Genomic DNA, 25504 nt, shown 5'->3' with positions numbered 1-25504 from the left:
GCCCAGTTTCTCATTAAAATGAATAGGCTTTGGTTTGTTGATCAGTTGTTCCATTTCGACTAATTTGGGGAGTGCCAAATCATAAATTTTTGTGATGCACTCAGCTGAATTGGCTATTTTCCCCCATCTAACCCTTCGTCTGTTATTTGCTAGTACAAGGGAGCCTGTGTCCTGCCTTGAATCATTTGATAACGTGCCGTCAAGGGGCCCTGGGTGTACCATGTCCAAGCAGAGAGCATTATGATCGCTGTCTGCTCTTTCAATCACCCTAAGATCTAAAACTTTGGGCCACATGCTTGTAAGAACAAAAATATAGTCCAGACGAGATTCCTGATCCTTCCTATTGAATGTGCACCGTGAAGGTGTGTCTGATACTAGTCGCCCATTACAGGCCCTCATAGAATGGTTCAGGGAAAGGGACATAATCTGCAGCGCTAGGGGGGACCATGATTTCGGGTAGGGGGATTGACAAGGGGGAATCCCCCAGTACTCATCCTCACCTGACAACGCACCCTCCTTTAAACCTTTTAATGGTTCAAAGTGGCAGTTGAAATCCCCACCCATCAATATCTTACAGTCAGCAGGTAATAGTCCCAGGAATGAGGATAGATCATCTAGAGTGGATGATTCCATGGACACACTTACTGGACGCGAGTACACATTCACAATCGCCAGGTTGTAAGCATCTGGCCATTTAAGAATGACACATTGTATGTCATCAGAGCGAGTTGGAATTTCCTCTGCTATACAGCCAATGTGACTAGCCACCCAAATACCAAGACCGCCCGAAGGCCTTCCCTTGCCACCCCACCTTGCATGGACATAAAAGGTTGCATAGCCCACCCTGGGGTAGACTTCCCTAGCCCAAGTCTCCTGAAAGAGGCAGATATCATTACTTTCTACTAGGGACCCCAGTCACTAGAATCTACTTTGTTAGCGATGCCTGCAATATTCCAAGATAGGACCTTGATCTTTTTCAGGCCTGGGTTAAGTGACTTTTCCCTTTCTCCCTCACCACCCGTATCAGTACATGGTGCTGTGTCAGTACATGATGCTGGAGGCACATCCATAACTGGCTGGCCAACTTGTGGCTCCAGATCATTTGCATCATGTACGGTTCTTAAAGATTCTAGACTTGGGGCACCCTGCCTACTGGAGTATACTCGTTGCTCTGCTGTTGCAAGCGCAGGGATGCAGTTTCCTGTAAAAGTAGCATCTATCCCTCTCCCCAACGAAGAAATACGTGAGACTACCCCATAGCTATTCCCAGTACGTGCTGCCCTTGGAAGTCAGTCTACCTGGTCGAGGCAACTAAATCTATTAGCATGAGCATGACTGCTAAGTGAGAATGTGTCATGTCTCGGGGCCTGTACCTGGAACCATCAATGGCGAATCCCACCCTAGTCCAGCTGTCATTCTGTCGAAGATGCGGATCACCGCCTCTTGGGTAAAAGAATGACAGCTGGACTAATTCGATGGATGTATTCCCCGTATATCCCAGCCGGCATACCCATCAGGACACTGATTATGTGAAATTACCTCTGACTTTAGAGACCTAACTATTTGGCCGATGCCCGATGGAGCTACCTGTTAGCTAAAGAGGAGATGGGTTGTGGATTTCCCCCTCGGCCGTCGACTACCCAGCGAGACTTTGGACAGACTTTCCTTCGTCTCTCCATCATACCTCCACCCAACCCCCTACCCTTCAACGCTTCATCTATCTCATCTTCTATGCTCTTTGAATGTTTTCAGTTGAGACCTAGCTCTTTGGCCAATGCCCGCTGGAGCCACCTGATAGCTATAGAGGAGATGGGCTGCGGTCTTCCCCTCGGCTGTCACCTACCCAGCCGGACTTTGGGCAGACTTTCCTTCGTCTCCCTATCGTATCTCCCTCCTGCCCCCTTACCCTACCCCCTTAACCCGTCTACACTCCATTTATGTGGTCTTCTATGCCCTTAAATGTTTTACTAGTAACTGATGCAACTTGTAACTGATGTAATTTTGCAACATTGTGGAACCTCATGTAAAGCACTCTGATACCTTCGGGTCGAGTATATGATGCACACCATTACTCCGCAAGTTTTGACTACAATATTTTTACATCGCAAATACCATTACTATGCAAGATTTAACTGCACACTCTTTTAGTTCGCAAATACATTTAACCCCTTGGCTGCTGGGGTCATTCCCCTGCTGTGCTGGGGGGAGGGTGGGCGCGCACAGCGCCCCGGTGCTCATGACAAGCTGAGCTCGTCATGACCACACCTGTTTCATTAGAACGCTCTCACAGCAGGGGAATTTTCCCAGCGTGCGAGCGTTCTAACGGTCATGCTGAGCTCAGCTCGTCATGAGCACACGAGAACCGTGGCTCATGACGAGCTGAGCTCGTTATGAGCGTGGGAGGGGTTAAAAGTACTAAATATGCATTTACTTCACAGTATATTACTAATGATATACCTTCTATGCATTTCTGACTCTTTTACCCTTACCCTTATACACTACATTACCTTACACTACCCAAACACCACTACACGACCCTAAAACACTACCCTACACTGCACAAACACCACAACCCTATACCTAAATATACTACTCTACACTACATAAACACAACCCTACAACCCAAAAGACAACCCCCTGCATGACAACTACCCTAATCCCAAATACACTACTCTACACTACATAAACACAACTCTAAAACCTAAAAGACAACCCCCTGCACCACAATACTACCCTAAACCCAAATACACTACTCTACACTACATAAAACAACCCTCCAACCTAAAAGATAACCCCCTGCACGACCATTACCCTAAACCCAAATACACTACTCTACACTACATAAACACAACCCTAAAACTTAAAAGACAACCCCCTGCACGACCACTACCCTACACCCAAATACACTACTCTACACTACATAAACTCAACCTACAACCTAAAGGACAACCCCCTGCACCACAACACTACCCTAAACCCAAATACACTACTCTACACTACATAAACACAACCCTACAACCTAAAAGACAACCCCCTGCACGACCCCATGAACTACACTGCCCCACTTACCGCTCTCTACACATGGTACCCCGCTTCACCGTGCTTCCTCTCTTCTCCTGCGCCAGGCATCGTCAGAGCTGCACATCGGTGTTTGGAAACAGAGGCGCCTCCTTTTCCAAACAACGATGTGAATAGTCAGCAAAGTAATTGACTTTGCTAAGTAACGGTATATGCAAAGTAAAAGCATGCAAACTTAAAGCATGCAAAGTAAAAGATTCTGCTAAGTAAAAAATGCGTAGTAATGGTCAGTTGTAGTAGTGGCCGTGAACTAATGATAGATTACCTCCGGGTCTAACCAGATCTAAATAAAACTCATCAAATAAATAAATAAATAAAACAGTCAAGGAGAATTGGGAAGAAACAAAATCTGTACATATGTAGAGCTACATATTCTGGTAGAAATATTGTGGGATATTGATGAAATGTGGGGTGGTGTTAGAATGACCTTACAGACCAAGGTGAGGAAATCTATATTGGCAATTGATTAACTGAGTGAGGTCGGACCCCTGTCAGTGTAAGAAGGTGGAGTGATTTAATGGACTAAGTTCATGGAAAAACTAATCACATTATCAAGAAGAGAGAAGGAGTAAAGGGTCAGGCCTACTAAAAGACCTCTACTGTAGCCAAGTGTATTCATCATCAGGATGTTTTTGAAAGACTTGAAAGTGTGAAATATGATGTATCTGGATCTCCCTTTTTATGAGCAACTGGAATCTGGCTGGTGTGGTTATAGTGAAGTTGATTCCACTTGCCGATATAATTAACAAGCACACTAAAGCAACTGTAGAAGAGTAGAAGGTCAAAATCTCAAGGGGAAAGAAGATGAGTCAAGGGACAGTAGTATGAGCACATGGTAAAAGTAAGTTGACAATTTCAAAATTTGAGGAATTGAGAATGTGCAAGTAAATGGCTACCCAATAAGCAAAGCTCATCAGAAGGTTTACACTCGGAGATGTTAGATTGGAGCTGGTACGTAAAAGGTGTAAAGGAGGAAATATTTTAGTTAATTGATACTGTGGTGGGGACAATAGCCACAAGTAAAAAGAATGTCACGAAGAGAGATGGGGTAGTGAGAGGAGTAATGGGCTCAAGTGGGAGCTATGGGGGACACTAACATGTAGGGACATAAAGAGAAATAAAATGAGTACCAGAAAATGGAAAATGGGGTATTGAATGACATGCGAGAAGAAGTCCTACGAGAAAAACTGCTTTACATATTGAGGTAAGAGTTGGTGGCATGATAGGATTTTTACGTGGTCTAAAAATGCAGTGAGGTTGAGTAGGATATATGATGAGAAGCCTTGATAGTGATGGGAAACCATGTTTAGGGTAGGTCCATGGGAAAAACCTTCTTCATGAGGGCAGTGTACAGAAACTAGATTGAAGAGCAAAATGCTGCTTTTCAGAACAAAGATAGGACATGATGCAAGCAAACAACCACTAGACATGTTAGTACTTCTTAAAAGAGCAGAAGTTGAGAAATTTGATAATATTTATATAGTAAGGAGTGTCCAATTCCAACCATTTTTTTTACATTGACATAACCACAGTGCGGGGTCAGAGGGACATATTAAATAGTTTACAAAAAGAGCAAACTTCAGTTAATTGATTGCCAAAGATCTTTGAAACAGGAGTTTGCAAGTGAATCCCAGATTTAAAAATCTGAAAAAAGAGGAAATATTAAGATGGCAGGTCAGTAAGAGTGATGGTGTTTCTAATTGTATTAATTTTGTTTACAAAAAATTCACCAGCTACTTTGGTAATGTCGAATTAAGGGGCTAGACAATACAGTGTTTATTCTGCAAGACAGCATTTGGTAGTGAGTTTGTAGTGTGGTAATGAGTTCTAGATTGTATACTGAATTCCATGATGGACTGTGCCGATACTGACTATTAGTACCATACTAGCCGTGACGCAAAGTAATGTAATGTAATTGTGCATTTATATCGTGCAGCTGTCGCTCCAAGGAGCATCTAGGCGCCACTAATGACCAGGAGATCTATCACACGGTCAAACTGCTTATACTAGATTTTTCCCACTGTCATACTAGTGTTCTGGCCCAAGAGTCCTGTAAGTTGAAGATCCAGGTTTTCAGTGCCTTTCGGAAGTCGGTTTCCCTCTCTAAAGCCCGAAGGTGAGGGGGAAGAGTGTTCCAGGCTTTGGATCCCAGGACTGGCAGTGATTTGCCCCCTCTCGTGCTAAGTCTAAGGGCCGGGACCGACAACAGGTTGGCATTTGAGGACCGCAAGGTGCGCATCGGCTGGTACCTAGCGAACTTTCCCTGTAGATATTTCGTCCCTTGGGAGTGGATGGCTCTGAAAGTGATAATCAGGATTTTAAAAAGGACTCGTTTGGTAATCGGTAGCCAGTGCAAGGTTTTTAATGCAACTGACCCTGATGATTTCCTCGGCCATCTCAACACCAGCCTAGCCGCTGCATGTTGCACCATCTGAAGTTTGTGAATAACAGCTTTGTTAGTACCTGCATATAGGCTATTACAGTAATCAATCCTCGACGTCACAAGGGCGACCGTTACCGTTTTCCTAGCCGCCAGAGGAAGCAGATCGAAAAACTTCCTTAGCCCCTTGATGATGCCGAAACAAGTCCCTGCCACTGTCAGGGCATGTTGTTTAAAAGACAGGGTGGTGTCAAAAATGATCCCCAGATTACGAGCCGGGTTGGTGGTATGAGGTGGGATATCCGCCTTCTCAGGCCACCATAATCTGGGGACAAAATCATTATATGATCCCATTGGCATGATCTCTGTCTTGCCCGTGTTACACTTCAGGTGGTTCTTCCCCATCCAATCGAATGTGGCTGTCAGGCAACATTTGAGGTTTTCTTCCCAGTCCTGAGTGTCTTTATCAAGGACCAGGACCAGTTGCGAGTCATCAGCATAAGCAACCACGTCAATGCCAAATGATGATATCAACCTAATTAGAGGGGTGGTGTACACATTAAACAATGTCGGGCTCAGACTCGAACCTTGTGGTACTCCCGTAGTGATTAATTTTTCCTTGGAGCAAAAATCCCCCAAGGTGACCACTTGCCTCCTGTCACTCAAAAAGTTCGTAATCCATTCTAGGACCTTACCAGTAATGCCAGATGTTGCTAGCCGGTCAATCAGGATTGTGTGTGAGACTGTGTCGAAGGCTGCTGACAGATCTAATAAAATGAGGACAGCCTTCTTCCCCTGGTCTAGGGCCATACAGATGGTGTCAGTGGTGCTTTCCTCTAATGGTACAGCAGCCATGCTGAGAAATGCTTGATACTCTATTATTAAGATAGCTGTCTAGCTAAAATAGCTCTGAAACTCTTAATTAATAGCATTGTAGATGTAATAAAGAGTAACGGTTACGGATTAGCTATACTGTTGGTGGAAATCAGATGTAGACAAGGGCAACATATTCAGCAAATTTCCCACTCTTGGCTACACAAAAGTTGTGTGCAAAACACAAAAGTACTACTCTCCTATTTTTCAATTTGGAATGTGCCAAAAAATGGTGATGCGCCGTTGTCAGCATAAGTTACAATGTACAGCTCATCCCTTGTACGCCCTGGTGTTTCATACTGGAATGCAAAAAACTTGCAAAGCACTGAATGATTACCAGCTGTTGAGATTTCCTTCTATTCTAGAGAAAAATACCTGTCATTTGTTCTGGACTTAAACAAGAACAGTATATAAAAAAAATTGTATTCATTTTTAACATGGCTTTTTTGTCTCTGCTTACTTTAATTATCAGTCAGAGGTCATGAAGACAGCTCTAAAATAGATTTTCAAGTGTTCGCTTGTTATATATATTGTCTAAAGTATGTACAAATAACAAGTAAAAATATCGGCCTTGGCTAATTTTCCTAATTTTTGTACCGGGTGAAGAACCGTTTTTACCCACTTACTGGGTCTCGGCGGCGGGGGATCCGCCCAAGTCTTCCATACCCTCCTTATATAGAAAAAAGGACACACAGGAGCCTTCGTCTGCAGGAGGAACCAAGTTTTATTCGAATAGCCCAGGCTATGGAACAGAGTCTCAAGCTCGTCGGAGACAAGACAGAGGAGGCTGCTGCTTCACTCCGCAGCTTACAGGCCTTATATACATATTTCCCACCTTAAGAAACCAGTTTGAATGGGGGCCTGGCGCCCCCGAATCAGAATGCAGTTATGCCATTCTTTGTTCAGGCAGGACGGAGCTGCAACAGATGGTGCAAAATATTACGGACAGGTCTTGCAAAACAGGATATGTACGTGAGAGAACAAAAAGATCTTAAACAGCAGGATATGTGAAAGAAACAAGTTCTGGGACGGTGGTGTGACCAAGTCTTGCGAAACAATGTCGGTGTGTGCAGGAGTTCAGTCCGAGGGTGGTGTGGCCAATTCTTTGTTCCCTTTTTTTAAATTGGCTCAACCCCAAGAAGTAGGAAGGGCAGGGTGGTCGTGACAGTTAGAGTTTCATCAGACATCAGAAGAAACGACCAGGAGGGTCGTGCAGAGGTGTTTGACACGAAATGGCAATGCAAAAATAATGGAGTCCTGACACAAAATAAATTCCGACAAGAAGGACACTTTTCCTCATACCCTCCTTTTGCCATTGAGTGGCAAATACTCTAGGAAACGTCGATATTCATGAGATCATCTGTTTCTTGTTGGAGCATCATCGTCATATTGGTGTTGTGAATGTTAGAAAGTTGAGACTTGAGAGCATGAACACACATTACACAGAGCATTGGAAGGCACTGAATGCACAAACAGCAGGAGACTAGGACAGCTACTCCCAAGGCAAGGAAGATGAGGACCCTCCATCCCCATTCGGAAAGGAGACCCAAGATCCAGCCTGTGAGGGACCAGTTGCCTTCATCCTGATGAATTTCAGAGGAAAGGTGATGCAGACGTTGGATGGCATCATATACTGTGGGTCCGTGATCTGGAATATACACACAGCAGCTAAAGCCAATCAATTTACACACACCACCACGATCAGCGAGGATGATGTCAAGGACCATACGATTTTGAAGTGTTACAAGGCGGTTTGCCTGTAGCTCTGCACTGATGTTGGAGAGGGCACCAGCTGTTTCTGTGATGGTGGCCTCAAGGACCCTGGTCAGTCCTCGTATAGCCCGACTGTTTGCCATGGGGCCCCAGAATGGGAGGAAACCCTTAAAGAAGTCCCAGGCTTACTGGCCTACTGTATCCTCAGCCAATATGACAGCCCCACATGAGCGGCGCAAAGCGCCCTTCAACAACAGGTGGTAATCTCCATGGGTAGAATACGTTGGTGGAAGGAGGAAGGCCAGATAGCAGGTACCAGGCCAGTTACGGGGGAGCCAAGTGTAGGCTGCTGTGCCACAGATAAAATAAGTGTTGGGGGACGCCACCAACTTTGGAGGAGACGTAGAGTTTAACGTTTTAATGATGTCACAGATACTAGTACCAACACATTTATAACATTCAGAGTGTTTCGTACATCAGGTAGTAGCCTTCTGGCGCGAAATTTGGTAAATGTTTGTCGAGAAGTTGAGTTAAATACCACCATCTCACCTAGTTCATCCGTCGGTAATAGCAATGTTGATGAGCCAGTCGGGCAAAAAGGGGTATTGGTATGCCAGACCTCTTTCGCCAGAAGTCATTTTGAAATGTTCCAAGGGCAGAATTGGCAGTACCATTGATAGTATAGGCCTCCTGCATCAACATCCCCCATGCAAGACAGGACCCAGAAATGTAAAAAGGATAAGGAAAGAATGGGACAGGTTGTGTCATAGCATGCGGCATCAGTCCACATACCCAACAGTTGGAAGTATTTATGATAAGCTGATGATAATGTAACATCTGGACAAAGGTGTTATTGAAAAATTCTGCACGGCGGGGTAATTCGTGGGCGGGTAACGTGAAATACTGATGCTCTGCAGGAATCGGGGTAGGAGTTGGTGGGGTAACAGGATAGTAGATCAGCAACATCCAACCGATGATAGACAAGATGATTGAGACAAACAGCATCACCACGGGGGCCACAAAGCACTTGCTATGTAGGAGACTGACATATCGTTTCTGGACTTGGGTGTATTGGATGGCTGCCATTGTACTAAGCCATGGACCACTAGTGGCTGTCTGTGATTGGTGGTTGCTTCACTGGATGAAGGTGCCAAGAGACCTAGGGGCGTACCTTAGTCTGACACACCAGCACCGGTCTTAGCCAGGAGATCACAGCTCTACAGCCTATCGGTACCTGGGCGAAGTCAAGGGCAAGCTTTCCATCTGGAATGCAAGTTATATCGTGTAGAAGTAGGAACAATATGGTCGGGGAATAATTGTTCCTGTTGCTGAGCAGAGCGATGGGAGTGTTCCACCTTTCCCTTCAGTATACTGTCACTCTCTGCTTCCGTAGATGTGAAATGTAATCTTGCGTCGCTGAATGGAACAAACGTTGGGACTATTTCAATCTCTGAATCTCCTCGTCCTTCTCTCACCCACTGATCATAGGGGAGAGGCAGAGGCACTCGTCTACAGTGTGTTGCGTGGATCCAGTTCTTCCAACCTTCAACTTTCACGGCAGTGCGGGTGGCCAGTAACACCTGGCAGGGCTGTGTCCAACGGGGCTCGAGACTCTTAGTTGAAAGTTGCGAATCGGAACCCAGTCACCAGGTTGGATAACGTGTCTTGGGCCCTAGCTTTTATCAGGTATGGCCTCATGCACCTGGTGGTAAAGAGTATGATAGGTATTAGTCAAACTGTACAGATAATTAGTCAACACAGGGTATTCAACATCAGACAGTTTCTGGGGCCGTGGAGTACCTAACACATTGGCAGGCCTCCCAAACACAATCTCATTGGGAGATAGTCCTATCCTGGTATGGGCCGTTATCCTGACTGACAGCAGAGCCAGGGGCAGAGCATCAACCCAAGTGACACCTGTCTCTGCTACAATCTTGGCCATTTTAGTCTTTAGGATGCCATTTTACACCTCCACTAGACCTGCTGACTGGGGGTGGTTAGCTGCATGAAATTTTTGTTTCATACTCAGTGCTGAACAGACATACTCCATTATTTGAGCCGTAAAGTGCGTCCCGTTAGTGTGTCCCGTTGTCACTCCAGACCAAACGGGGCAAACCAAATCGTGGGAAGTATTCTTTCAATAGTACTTTGACGGTAGTGATAGCGGTACAGTCTTTGACAGGGTAGGCCTTCACCCATCGGCTGAAGGTACAGACCACCTCCAGGTCATATTTCAAATTGTTACATCTGTCTATCTGAATGTAATCCATCTGGAGGACTTCAAAAGGAAAGGTAGGAGGAGAGAATCCTCCTTCAGGAGTAACTGTGCTTTTACCTGGGTTATACATAACGCAAATCATGCATGTTTTGACCAACCTCTCAGCATATGCTTGTATCTTTGAGCTATACCAGGTAGGTTCCAACAGCTTACATATCCCTTTTGCACTAATGTGAGCAGGGCCATGGGCCATCGTTACTACTGGTAGCACATGCCTGTCAGGCAACATCAATTGCCTTTCCATAGTAGTGTAGACCCAGTAACCATCAATTCCCTCTTTCGCCAAATGTTCCTTTCACACCCTTAGTTCCTCAGGAGTAGCATGGGACTGAATATCAATCACACTTTACACTGTGTCTTCGACCATGCCCCCCTCTGTCACCCACCTAGCTGGACCTCCTACATACATTCCTTCCCTTTTCTTAACAGCTGTTTGTCTGGCTGTCTGGTCAGCCAGGGCATTGCCTTTCCCAACATCATCCGTTACTTTCTTATGCGCTTTACATTTTATAATGGCCACCTTTCTCGGGAATGTCAGGGAGTCTAACAATCGGTGAATTAGGGGGCTATGTTGAATCTTTGTCCCATGTGAAGTAAGGAAATTCCTTTCTTTCCACAGTCTTCCAAAATTGTGAGCCACCCAAAAAGCATACAGACTGTCAGTGTAGATATTAACCGTTATTCCTTTGCTTAACTCACAGGCTCTAGTGAGGGCCACTAATTCTGCAGCTTGAGCATAGCACTGTGGAATCTGAGCTGTTTCTACTACTTGCTTCAATGTCGTGAGGGCATAGGCGGCTGATGTGTTACCATCTGGCCCTCTGAGACATGATCCGTCCACATATAGTGTACCTTCTGGGTCTGCTATCGGGGTATCCTGTAAGTCAACCCTTTGTCTCCTCCTCTGTCCTCAATATACAGTCATGTGGATCTAAACGGGCATTCGGAGTATCTAGTGGGAGTAAGGTGGCGGGATTCAATACAGTGCATCTCTTTATGTTAATGTGGCTGGAAAAGAGTGTCACTTCATATCCTGTGAGTCGTGCGCTAGTGAGGTACTGTGTCTTGGTGTTATTAAGGAGGGTATCCACAGAATGGGGAACCATCAGAGTCAAGGGGGAGTTCATGACGATCCCTGCACTCTGACGGACCATGAGTGCGGCCGCAGCTGTCGCCCGTAGGCATCCTGGGAGAGCTCTCGCAACAGGATCTAAGGTAGCCGAAAAATAGGCACATGGCCGATGGTGACCTCCGAACATCTGGGTCAAGACAGCGCATGCACAGCTGTCTGTCTCATGTACAAAAAGAAAAAAATGTTTGGTATAATCAGGAGTACTGAGGACTGGAGCAGTACACAGAGCCCTCTTTAAATCCTGGAAGGCCGGCGTATGCTCTCTAGTCCATGGAAAGGAACTGTCTGATATGTCTTTAGTGGTGAGGGCAAGAAGAGGTTTGACCATGGCCGAAAAATTGGAAATCCACTATCTACAGTATGAGGTTAGGCCTATGAAGGCTCGCACCTGCTTTTGTGTTCGTGGGACCGCCATAGCATTGATAACGGCTAAACGATCAGCGGTGAGCTGCCTTCTCTCCTTCGAGAGGAGATGACCTAAATAGGTCACCTTTTCTTGACAAAACTGAAGCTTTTTAAAGAGACTTTGTGGTTATGGAGGGCAAGGTGGCGTAATAAACAGAGAGTAGCCTTTTTACATGTTGTGGCAGAGTTTGCAGCAATGAGGAGGTCGTCAACATACTGCAGCAGTGTGGAATTATCAGGGCGTTCCATGGAATCTAGTTGACTTTTGAGGGCTTGACTATAGATACTGGGGCTCTCAGTGAAGCCTTGGGGGGCGCGGCTAAATATAAAGCTCCGCCCACCAAGGGAGAAGCCAAAAAAATGTCTGCTGTCAGGATGTATAGAAATACTGAAAAAGGCATTCTTCAGGTCTATGACAGAAAAGTGCGTGGCGTCAGAAGGAACCATCGTCAAGAGGGCTGTAATGTCGGGGACAACAGGGTATTAGGAGATCGTTATTTTGGTACGGGCTCTCAGGTCAATCACGAATCTGTATATTTTAGGGGAAAGTGCATTCCCCATTGGTCTTTTTAAGAACCGGAATAATGGGACTGTTACACATATTCCCACGTGTCTCCTCCACTATGCCCTTGTCCACCAATTCAGATATTATTGTTAAAAGGGCCGCTTCTCCTTCCACAGGCAGTTGATACTGTCGAAGGCGGGGAAGGATGGCGCTGGGCTGAATACGTACCACATGAGGGGGTATATTGAGGCAGCCGACACCAGTGTCTGATGATGCCCAGAGGGAGGAAGGTAAAGACTGCAACTCTGGTGGGAGGGGACCGGACAGATACATATAGGAGGCTGTGGTGGGGGAAATTGTTAGGGATACACTTGGGGACTACATGATATGGTCGCATACAGATCTTTCAGTAAATCCAGGCCTAATAAGTTTTCACTGCAACCTGTAGTGAGGACCAAGGGAGCGTCAACATGTGCGGGGCCAATATTGAGAGGGAGGGGTTCAGAGACAGGGCTGGTGACAGGTGTTCCTGAAAAACCCATGGAGACATTCATGTTGCCTGAAAGGGGTGCCTCCGGGACTGACAGACGTGCAAACGAAGACCTGGTGGCCCCAGTATCCAGAAGGAAATTCTGATTGTTCCCCACAACTGACATTTGAACATACGGGTCCCTTTGATCCACTGGAATTTGGACTCTAGTAATACCTCTTTCCTGGCCGTCCTATGCTTGATAGAACCCTGTCTCATCAACTTCATCATAAACATCATTGTAATAAGTGCGTGTTGCTTCGTATCCATCAAACCTATTGGCTGGGCGTTGCCAGACAGGGGCGTCATTCCTGGACCTATGCTCTTTGTCCTGCGGATGGGGCAGGCCATGGTCCCTAGTTGGCCTCCCCTCCCTAGGAGCATGAGGCCAAGTCTTCCATGTTTGGATGTTTTCAGCTAATACAGGACACTCATCTATCCAATGGCCGTACCCTTTACAATAAGCACACTGATCTGCTTGGAGGGCTCCCGTGCGTTGAGGGCCTGAGGGGGTAGACTGGTGAGCACTCGGAGGGGGTTGGGGCTGTGGTCTGAAATTCCCGCGGGCATCGGGACCACGGGGAGGGTAAGCCTGTGGCAGAAGTACCTTTGTCTTAAGATCCCTAGCCTTCTTACTTTCCTTCTCTCTATCTTCATTCTCCCTATTCTCGTGATCGAGTGCCATAGCCAAGATACCAGTCATAGTCTGGGCAGACCATGTACTCTCCACTTTCTTGAACCTGGCGAAATCTCAGGAAGCAAGTTGCTTACAAATTTATTGACAAATACTGGGTTAGAGCCTGGGATCCAGGGGTCCAAGCCACTATGTTCCTTGTATTCTGTTTCAAAATGGGTAAAGAAGTCAGCCACACTTTCATCTTTTCGCTGCCTACAGGCATTTATCTTATCCCAGTTAATGACTGTTTCTGGCAAAAATGTTTTCATAAGCGTTATTATTTTACCGGGCAAAGTCAGGATGGTAGCTTCTGGCTTAGTCCCTCCTGCCCTTGCATCTTCCATGGCTTCCAGATTAGCCCATTTACCTTCCAGCTCTACTTCATGGTCAGTATGTCGAATTTTATCCCAAATTTCAGTAGGAACGACCGTACCAAAGAGCAAGTCGATGTCTTCAAGAATAAGTGTACCAGCAGATATTATCTGGCCTAATTCTTTGTAAAAGGCAGCTGGATTTTTTCGAGGATCTGGTAACTGCCCTTTCAACTGCATTACCTCTGACCTTTTCCAAGAGACATGAAACCATAGCCTATGCCAGTGGGCTTCAACAGGCCCTCAGCCATTGTTTTGGGCATCGGTGAGTGCGTTAACAAAGACAGGGGCCGCCTCTCTCATTGGCATAGATGTCTCTAGAGGGGGTTTGGGGAAGGCGGTCATATCACGCTAAGCTATCAAAGAAGACATAGCGCCAAACATCCCCTCTCCATGCACATCGCCTCTTTTTATTTGTGACCTGAGGTCCACTAATCCGGCGGGTATCTGCATAAATGAATTCTCGAATCTCTGCATAACCAAGGTACACATGTATTCAGCCCAGGTGGTCTGTTTCATAATGGTCCACTGGGAAAAGGTGGACCATATTTCTTTTAAATGGGTAAATATTCCCGCTATTTATCCAACATTCACACTGTTGCTTTTGCAGGTCATCTTCTCGAAGGGACGAAAAGCTAACGGCAGAGCGCAAGGAAGACAGTCAGGGGGAATTCAATAATTTATATAATTCCTGCTTAACCATAGACCATGGGGAAGAAGGGAAGGGGCAGGCAGGGGTAAGCTGCAGGGATTGGGCAGATGGGGACTCGTTGTCATTCCCGTGTTGAGGACAAGGGTAGTGTGCACAGTCGGTGTCATAGGCATCAAAATAGGGGGGGTCGGTGTGATGGGGGAACAGTAGGAGGGGCAGTGGGGGCAGGAGTGTGCAGCACGGCTGGTGCAGCTGCATGTGGGGCAGTGGGTGTCAGCCAGGGTACTTGGGATTATAAGCAGGAGGACTTTCCAACATAGTATCGAGCAGGGAATTACCCTCTAGTCCCCTTCCATAAAGACTTTCCCTTTCTCTTCACGGGCCGGGTAGCACTTCTGCACCCGTGCCCTATGTTCCCTATCAGCTATCTCTACTGATTTTTCCTTTCGGTCCTGTAAGTGCTCCCTAGCATGGTCAGCCATTGACATCCACTCCTGCTTCCTTTCTAGTGCCTTTTCCTTCTTTGCTCTCTGCTCAATTTCCTTACTCCACAACCTAACAGACTCAAACAACGAGGGATGAATCTTCCGTTTTAATAGCTGTTCCTCTAGATTTGCCAGAACTTGCGGGTCAAAAGACCCATATGGCGGCCATGTAATTCTGAGTTACTTTGTTTAGTGTATTTGGTCCAAAAAGGGGAAAACATTATAGTAGAAGGACCATATTTAGTATACATGGTGTAACCAGGGGTCCCCTCATGAGAAAGCGGACAGGCCGCCTCCAGCTCGGAGTCCTGCGCACATATGCAACAACATAATTTCTTAAACTTACTATTGGCCGGCATGTTTGTAAACAGATAACAGACAACAGGGGGTTTAAAAAACTCACCTCGCTGGCTTGGCTTTTGCAAAAGTCAATAACAGCAGAATCACACAGACTCGGTGGGTGATCAGCCCACCCTTACCTGACAGGGGTAGTTCTCTTCTGCAGACGTAGGGCTGTGTCCTGTTCCAGAAATCACTTTGTTAGGGGACTACAGCGAGGAAGGGGTCATGTGGCCCAGACCGTGTGGCGAGGAACAGCGGGTGAGTCGTTCGGCTACCGGACTGCAAGAATCCATCGGGTAGGGTACCTCCGTCAGAGTCTCTCCATGCACCTCCTCACATCCACCGGGCCTGACCTTCATGCTCGTGGGTTCCCTATTCGGGTGCCATTTGAAGAACCGTTTTTACCCACTTACTGGGTCTCGGCGGCGGGGGAACCGCCCAAGTCTTCCATACTCTCTTTATATAGAAAAAAGGAGACACAGGAACCTTCGTCTGCAGGAGGAACCAAGTTTTATTTTAATAGCCCGGGCTATGGAACAGAGCCCCAAGCTCATCGGAGACAAGACCGAGGAAGCTGCTGCTTCACTCCACAGCTTATAGGCCTTATATACACATTTCCCACCTTAAGAAACCAGTTCGGATGGGGGCCTGGCGCCCCCGAGTCAGAATGCAGTCACACCATTCTTTGTTCAGGCAGGACGGAGCTGCAACAGATGGTGCAAAAGATTACGGACAGGTCTTGCAAAACAGGATATGTACGTGAGAGAACAAAAAGTTCTTGAACAGCAGGATATGTGAAGGAAACAAGTTCTGGGACGGTGGTGTGACCAAGTCTTGCGAAACAGGGTGGGTGTGCGCAGGAGTTCAGTCCGAGGGTGGTTAGACCAATTCTTTGTTCCCTTTTTCGAAATTGGCTCAACCACAAGGAGCAGGAAGGGCAGGGTGGTCGTGACAGTTAGAGTTTCATCAGAAACGACCAGGAGGGTCATGCAGAGGTGTTTGACATGAAATCGCACAAAATAAATCCCGACAAGAAGGACACTTTTCCTCACGGGCAAGACATTAAAATTCTGATGATGCCAGTATAACCAGTGAAAAATATAATTGGGTGGCAACCCTGCCATCTGTCAGTACAATTTGCATTTTGCTTGAGCATGTTGATGTTATTGGGAAGTAGGAGACATGGCCTTGTGGCTAAAAGACCTGACTTTGGAATTTGGAGAAACATATTTGTATATCAGCCCAGTGTTGTGTGATTCTGGGGAAATGCCTTAATTTCCCCGCCCCTATAAAAAATATGAAGTGATCTGGTTCTCTTGTAAAGCGCTCAATCTGACCAAGTTCTTGCTGTATAAAACTTAGAAAAACAGACCTCTGCATCTTCTAATTATGTCCCTTTCACAATGTGACTTTCTGTGGCATTGTGAAACTTGTCACGTTAAGGACAAAGGTTTGCGAAACAGGCACACTGCAAGAGCACATGATGTGATCGTCTGCTGTACCTTGCACATTAGCATCATAGCTTTTGCGGCAATGATGTCTGCCCATTTAAAGGGAGCCAAGTGGTAAACACATATTGCCACAGCTCTTGAGCCCCTCACCCGGCCTCAGGGAAATTGCTTGGTCTTTCCAAAGCACTGTGCAAGGAAGCACTAGCCCATGGCTCGACCTCTCCATAATTTTGAAACAAACCATAGTAGTACTAAATAGTAGCTTACTTTTTATGCACTTCGTCATACCGCATTCGGTCCTTTTTATACAGTAGTGATTAGTAAATGAATAATAATAATATGAGTAATTGAGTAAATAGAGGGTCTTTCAATTGCCCTATATAATGGTACGTAGTGTACTGACTCCAAAAGGTTGGAAGGCTGAGTTGGCCTCTTTCCTATTAAAACTCATGACCAGCACATCGGAGCAGTTCTAAGCCAGCTAAAAACCATGATCTCATATGGAAACCAGCCACAGGAACTTGTCTCATTCTTTTTTCTACCAAAGTTGAAACCATCAAGCATAAATCGGCTAGTCAGTAAACCAAGACAGACCGTCATAAGACATAGCTCTGGCTTTCAAAACCTTAATATCGAGAACAGCTGAAACCACAATCAAAGTCACTGTGAGCAGAAGGTGCGGAGTCACAACCACCACGAGTCGAGACCAGATCCCCAGGTAATGGCGGTTCAGACAGGGGACTGTCAAGTCACTCAGACGTTTTAGCGGTCCTCGTCCATGGTCAGGAACGGATGAAGGGACATAAACTGTCCAAAGATGGAAGATTGACACTTAGTTGACTTTATTCATGTTCAGCATGGTTGAGCATCAATTCAAATACTCTTACAAGAGTCAAAAACGCTGGGGTTATCATCAATGCAAAGCTCTCTATCATCGCTCAGGTGGATGTATAATGCCAAGAGTATGCATCTGCATACAAGTGCAGCAAAGTCACTCGATGGGAAGACTCCACCACAATATGGTTGTGGTGGGAGCCTTCCTGTTATATGACCTAAACCCTTCCAATGGTCTGTACACTATCTTCTTGAAAAGGCCAACAAACAAATGTCCCCAACTGCACAGCTGTGCTGCTGGAGGTGCTGGTGGCATGAATAGCACCTGTGCCACAATTCTTACATTGGATGCCAAAGAATTAGTCATCTTCAAGTAACAGTGCATGACCCACAAAAGGGCACAGGATGTGGGCGTAAATTAAAAAATATATATATAGTGTGCAATGTCCACTCAAATAGTGCAAGTTCACCCCTCTTCTGAGAGCTCATATACCCTCTCTTCGGCCAATTATTCCGGGTTTACTCAAAAGGTGATAGTATGAGTTCTTTGAACTTCCACCACTGGGACCCTATTTTCAATTTTCTCAATATTGCTTCTATAGAAGGAGACCAAACCACTCTCCTTGAAGAGAGTGGATTGACAAACAAGAAATTGTAGGTTACTGAAAAGCTGTCAAAATTCTTTATTTACCTTTTTCTGCATTTACTAGTGTACCCACCCCTGCTTCTATTTTAATTTCCCATACTTTTTGCTTACAAACGTCATGTGGCATCCAAGAAATGTGAGGTTATTAAATAAGATCTATTCACATAATTCTCATTTGAAAAAGAAAACAAATCCGTACTGCCTGACCACGTAGGCTGAGAGACGAAGCAATCATGAGAGTACATTGGGAAAATTGAGGCAAAACAAAATCTGCGATTAAAGCTTGAAAGAAAGGCATTTGAAGGATCCAGTATAAAAACAAACATGGGACAAAGTGATGTACATCTGAGGGTGAAAGGATGGGGAATCGAACAGGAACATCAATGTGAGGTATGAGGTTTTGTGGTGTAACAAACCAGAGGAAATGAAACACAACCCCTGGTGAAAAAGAAATGTAGAATCAAGAACAAAGTGATGTGGTAAAACTGACATAAAATATTACATCTTGGTTTGAATTCAAGAAATTTCATGCAGGTTGAAAAGTGGGAAAAGGACTAACAGTGGTCAAAAATGAATATAAATCTAGAAACGTGGAACCTGTGCCACCAATGCAGACAACTCGGCTATGTTGCTAAAAAAGCAGGAAGGAAAATCTTACATTCGACATCTCTCTTCAGGGCAGGAGAAAACACAATGGCAAGGAAAAAAGTCAAAGCTGCCTGTGACAAATACAGTGAATTCCTATGAATGGGAGGATTGGTGCATATGGCATTTTCTTTCCCTGGATCACATTTGTACTCATAGATCACAGAATTTGGATAGTTGTTTTGTTGTTTTTTTACAGAGTTTTATATAGCGCAAACTTGACCAGGTACCGGGTATCAGAACGGTTTACATAGCATTAGTTGGGTTACATGAGGACACATTCATTTTTGTTAGGCACGAGGAGATTAAGTGATTTGCCCAGAATCACAGGATGTTCAGCGTTGTTGCGGAGACTCGAACCTGGTTCCCCCGAATTCGAAGTTGACCGCCCTAGCGGTTAGGCCAACTTCTCTCCCCTAGTTACAAAAGAAGTCCCTTACTATGGACTCCAGTGCTGGGACTCAGTGAAGGCATGATCATGGCATGTACCTCACCATGAAAGGAGGACGTAAGGACCTATGTGTCTTGTTTATATATGCAAGTCCTGTGCCCATGGATGCATACCTCAACAATTATGTCCAGTGTTCAATACACCAGATTAAGCCATGAATAATACCCAGCACTTTCGCAGGACCAATCAAAGGAGAGGGGTCAGCAGAGGATGATGGGGTGCCTACTGTCTGACTTAACATGGGTACTCTTATCCAGACATGCTGTATGCAAGTACTGAACAACAAGGAAAACAGGGTCTCAGGGGAGTTTAGAGACCGTGCCTAGGTTGAACCCCCATCACAATAATTTAAACACTAGAAAACCTAGGGGTCTAGAATAAGGTACCTTTTGTAGCCTTAAACCGCAGCGCAAGCTTGCTGGAAAACGCTAGTAGGGGTAGGAAAGAGATGAAACTGAAATAAAGCGAGGTGCAAGTGATTGTAACAGAGAAACCCGCTCGGTTTTAAGGATTCCCATCAAACAATTGTATGATCAAATTCTATCATTTGGTCATCCTCAGGGATCTGGTGTCTCTAGATCATTGAGACCCATAAGTCCCCTGTCGTAGAGCGGGGTCAATGCCCACAAGCACTCAGTAACCAGTGATAGACTGAAGATGGGTATATGTGCAGTGCAAAAAACAGAAAGTGGTGAATTTAAAATAGAATAGAGGGCAGAACAGTGAATTTATTAAGAAACTGTCCTCTTCCTAATTAAAATCAACATGAACAGTGCAAGGATGCAGTATGGAAGCAAATTACTGCATTTCAGGCCAACATGTTTCAACCTCATAGGGAAGGACCCAAGGTTTTCGTCAGGGCCCTGTTCACAACGTTGCTACTGCGTAGTGATAAACCAAATAATTACAACTATATCAGATCCAGTGTAATAACCAACAAAGGATACAGCGTTTGGGTTCAGAACTCCGCCGTACAGAAGGTTCCAATCAGTGATCTACAAGAAACAACACAAACACCCCAAATTTCAGAACATCTAACATTTAAATCCTACATCCTCCAGCGTTAATAAAAGGTCAAATAAGTACCACTCACCCTGTTCTGCCGGGGAGTAGACCTCACCTCACCTGGACTCTAACTCAGGAAGAAAGGAGGCCACGCTCTAAAAAGAAATACGAGGCATCAGGAATAGAATACAGTGCAAAGGTGTACTAACCCTGCTTGTCATATTCTGCCTACACACGATGTGTCGTGCCTCTATTTCTAAATATACTTCTTTTCACAAATACCTCGAGAAAAACTAGCTCTACCTCATAACACTCCTCCCAACTAATAGTTACAGTCCTGACTAGTGGCCGAAAAACTCTGGTCATAAGTATTTCAATGTGCCTCTCGTTATACACTGCTAGGTGATGAGTTCTCAGTGCCTCACAGAATCGGCATGCCAGCCATCCACGCTCGCATTCACAATAGTACGCTAGTGCATAACCTTACCTCTCCGTCGTTGCCCCAGTCGAAAACTGAGTCAGGGGGAGGCAACGAGGGGGAGAGGTATCGGTCTTTAAAAGCCGACGTGGAGACACGCCCAGAGGGACGTCCACTGTGCTCCCTTCAATCACCGGTCACGTTACATTACTGACCGCTTGTGTTGAAAAAAGTCCGGCGCCGCCATTCTGTGTTTACACCGCGGTCCTCCGAGGCCATCATTCGTTGTAGTGCGCTGGCTGTGCGCATGCGCAATAGTGCTCGCCCAAGTACCGCGAGACTCACGAACTACAGTATAACGTCAATCCCGTCTATACTGTAGTTCGTTACAGTATAGACGGGATTGACGTCATACTGTAGTTCGTGAGTCTCGCGGTACTTGGGCGAGCACTATTGCGCATGCGCACAGCCAGCGCACTACAACGAATGATGGCCTCGGAGGACCGCGGTGTAAACACAGAATGGCGGCGCCGGACTTTTTTCAACACAAGCGGTCAGTAATGTAACGTGACCGGTGATTGAAGGGAGCACAGTGGACGTCCCTCTGGGCGTGTCTCCACGTCGGCTTTTAAAGACCGATACCTCTCCCCCTCGTTGCCTCCCCCTGACTCAGTTTTCGACTGGGGCAACGACGGAGAGGTAAGGTTATGCACTAGCGTACTATTGTGAATGCGAGCGTGGATGGCTGGCATGCCGATTCTGTGAGGCACTGAGAACTCATCACCTAGCAGTGTATAACGAGAGGCACATTGAAATACTTATGACCAGAGTTTTTCGGCCACTAGTCAGGACTGTAACTATTAGTTGGGAGGAGTGTTATGAGGTAGAGCTAGTTTTTCTCGAGGTATTTGTGAAAAGAAGTATATTTAGAAATAGAGGCACGACACATCGTGTGTAGGCAGAATATGACAAGCAGGGTTAGTACACCTTTGCACTGTATTCTATTCCTGATGCCTCGTATTTCTTTTTAGAGCGTGGCCTCCTTTCTTCCTGAGTTAGAGTCCAGGTGAGGTGAGGTCTACTCCCCGGCAGAACAGGGTGAGTGGTACTTATTTGACCTTTTATTAACGCTGGAGGATGTAGGATTTAAATGTTAGATGTTCTGAAATTTGGGGTGTTTGTGTTGTTTCTTGTAGATCACTGATTGGAACCTTCTGTACGGCGGAGTTCTGAACCCAAACGCTGTATCCTTTGTTGGTTATTACACTGGATCTGATATAGTTGTAATTATTTGGTTTATCACTACGCAGTAGCAACGTTGTGAACAGGGCCCTGACGAAAACCTTGGGTCCTTCCCTATGAGGTTGAAACATGTTGGCCTGAAATGCAGTAATTTGCTTCCATACTGCCTCCTTGCACTGTTCATGTTGATTTTAATTAGGAAGAGGACAGTTTCTTAATAAATTCACTGTTCTGCCCTCTATTCTATTTTAAATTCACCACTTTCTGTTTTTTGCACTGCACTTATACCCATCTTCAGTCTATCACTGGTTACTGAGTGCTTGTGGGCATTGACCCCGCTCTACGACAGGGGACTTATGGGTCTCAATGATCTAGAGACACCAGATCCCTGAGGATGACCAAATGATAGAATTTGATCATACAATTGTTTGATGGGAATCCTTAAAACCGAGCGGGTTTCTCTGTTACAATCACTTGCACCTCGCTTTATTTCAGTTTCATCTCTTTCCTACCCCTACTAGCGTTTTCCAGCAAGCTTGCGCTGCGGTTTAAGGCTACAAAAGGTACCTTATTCTAGACCCCTAGGTTTTCTAGTGTTTAAATGCTGTATGCAAGGACAATGTTTAAGACCACACTGCATGGTGTAGCCAGATAAAATCATTTAATAATATCTACTGTTGACTGGACATTTTGCCTGACAAACTGATCCATTTTTTATTTAACATAGTCGGTCTATACTCTTGAAAACAAATAATAAAGGGTATCAAAGCATATGAAATAAAATAATGATCATGCACGGTAATGTTCAGTAATTGCTATTCCTCACCAGGAATATCTGGCAAGGTGAGTGAAAGACATGATCCATATGGTATAAAAGGTGGAGATTATTAGGGTTTTCTGTTAAAAGGGAAATAATCCCAAGCATCCATCACAGGCAGCCAATGTACAAATAAAGGGCAGGCTGAGAAGAGTGAACATAGAGGGGTCCATTAGGAAAGTCCGCCCGCCATCCTCCCATGGAATGGGACCGCCTGCAATAGGTGCGGGGTCCCGTTACAGAGATTAGGATGCGCCCGCCACACTGGTGGGCGCATCCTGCATTCCTGACATTGTGGCAGGCGGTGGACTCAGCACCACCCGCCACAATGCCAGGAAGGCATGTCGTGCACTTCCATGCACGACATGGCAGGCACTGCGTGGTGCCTGCCATGTTGTGCATGGAACTGCAAGGGGGTACCCCCCATGTGCACCCCCCCGGAGTACCTAGGGGCTCGCAATGGGCCCCCGCAGGCAGACTCTGCATGCGCCACAGAAAGGCATGTCTAACAGACACCACCACCATATTGAACCCTTTTCCGCCTGGTCGACTTGTCGACCGGGCGGAATAGGGGTGGACGGTCTTTCCGTCCGCCGCGGACCCCTCAACCATTTTAGTATGGCGGGGGTCTTTGCTGAGAGGATGTTGGGCGTATCGCCCCCGCCGGGCCGGCGGTGACAACCACCGGCCCGGCGGGGGCGATCCGCCCGCCATCCTAATGGGGCCCAAAGTGTCTGAAAGAAAATCCGCCATGCCATTATTATGAAATTATCTTAATTTTCTAGCCATTTTTATGTACACAATCACCACTGCTAAAGAAGGAATTACATCAACCAGGGGAAAGTTTCAAATTCTCCAACACTGATAAGGTATGCATGTGTTGAGGTATTTCAGGAACAGCTTCACAAAAATCATTAGTTACATCTGGCTAATGCTATTTTTCTTAATCATTTGGTGCGAAAAGATTTTCACATTGTGTTAATAATGTTCCCTGATAGATAGAGGGTTTCTTTTCTCTTTCCACACCATACACAGATCAAAAAGAAGTGAGAAACGGATTTACATGAAAGACAGTTGGAGTCGGTTTCCAGGGGAGCTGAGAATGTTCCAAACACATTCAACGTTCATTGGATAGCTGTCAGGATATCCGGGACTGTTGAAGGCTCCTCTCTCCATGTGAAAGGTTCCACCACAGGCTGTTACAACAGAATACCAACAATATTAGAATCCAAGATCATTTCAGAAAATAAAATAAACTTTTCCTATAAAATAAGGACAGATTATTTCAATATTTTGGAATTTAACAATAAGGTAATCAACCGTATCTTTACTAGGGATAGCCTTTCCAGATACTTTAAGGCTAGTTCACAAATCTCTTTTTAAAAGTTATCAAATGTTTGATTTCTTCCTATGAATTGTGCACAGTTCAGACTTTTGGGTCTGATAAAAAATAAACAGTGTTGCTAAAATGTCTTGCAGTCATAGTATTCCGTGATAATCCTGCTTCTGTACTATCACTCCTGAAGATTTTAAGAAGAGTGGATAATCCATAAAAGTATGCATGGCAGAAATGTGCAATAGCAATAGCATAAGCATTTTCCATTTTCCCTTACACTCCCATGCAATATGGCAGTACTTGGGTATGATTGCACCTAATGTATATTCCTACAGTAGCCTTTATTGCCTCAAAAGCTCTATCATCAGTTCTATGAAGGTCCAGGGTTCACTCCATTGTAAATGGCAACAACACAGCCACTTAATCAAATGTACTTGAATCACCACCATTTAAGGGGGAGTGGTCACCTTGAAAGTCCACCCTGGTAAAAATGGAGGACTTTCAGTAAAAGGCTAGAGTAGTGTCACAAAACAGCTTTAAAACACCCTTAGTGTATTACAGAAACCAGATATGTAGACACTGAAAATGCGCTAGCTTTTCAGGATTTAACACAGATTACTACTAAAGAAATACCATATAAGGGTAGATTTGTTTTTTGGTAGAAACTAGAAAACACTGAGTGTTACAGCTCTTTTACTGCTTTGATTCACTGTGATGTTAAACTGTATATGGTGCACTTAACTCTAAGCATGTTCTGTGATGAATGCACCTGCCATGAGCCAGCCCAGACATGGCAAGTAACCTTATATGCCCTTGTGACCAATTTGCATTGTCCATGGACCCCCATTTCCCACACACTCCTAGTCTGAGACAATGGCTCACCTCATATGGCTTCAGCACAATGTCCACTGAATATTGTTGTGTAGTGGCTAGCAGCTTCCGGCAAAACTCTGAGCGATGTCTCAATCCAAGGCAAATGGCACCTCCATAATGCCATCCGACTTCAATGACAGCGGGATTGAATTTTGCTTTTTGAAAGCTCAAGTATTAGTAAAAAAAGGAGCAACACATAGGGTTGCAACCAGAATCAATCTCCTCCCATAAAACACTGCGTCCAACACTCCTGTTCATAGATTTACATTGTAATGCTAAAGGGAGACACATCCTGTCATAGCTAGTACTAGTGTACTGAGATAGTAATAGCACCGTTTTTAAACCACGGCTTTCTAGGGATTTTGAG

At 45.3% G+C, this 25504-nt stretch overlaps 1 protein-coding gene across 1 annotated transcript in view; it reads right to left on the bottom strand.

The window, feature by feature from the left end:
* Window positions 1-25504, bottom strand: part of CUBN (cubilin) — a 1583269-nt gene that overhangs the window by 687796 nt on the left and 869969 nt on the right. The window contains exon 36 of the mRNA XM_078663578.1: window positions 23992-24124. Coding sequence (XP_078519704.1) covers window positions 23992-24124 — 133 coding nt within the window. The remainder of the gene's footprint in view (window positions 1-23991; window positions 24125-25504) is intronic.

This window comes from Lissotriton helveticus, chromosome 10 (assembly GCF_964261635.1).
Source record: "Lissotriton helveticus chromosome 10, aLisHel1.1, whole genome shotgun sequence".
Lineage (NCBI taxonomy): Eukaryota > Metazoa > Chordata > Amphibia > Caudata > Salamandridae > Lissotriton > Lissotriton helveticus.
Note: the sequence above shows the minus strand (reverse complement) of the source record. Positions and strands in the feature narration are given on the sequence as shown.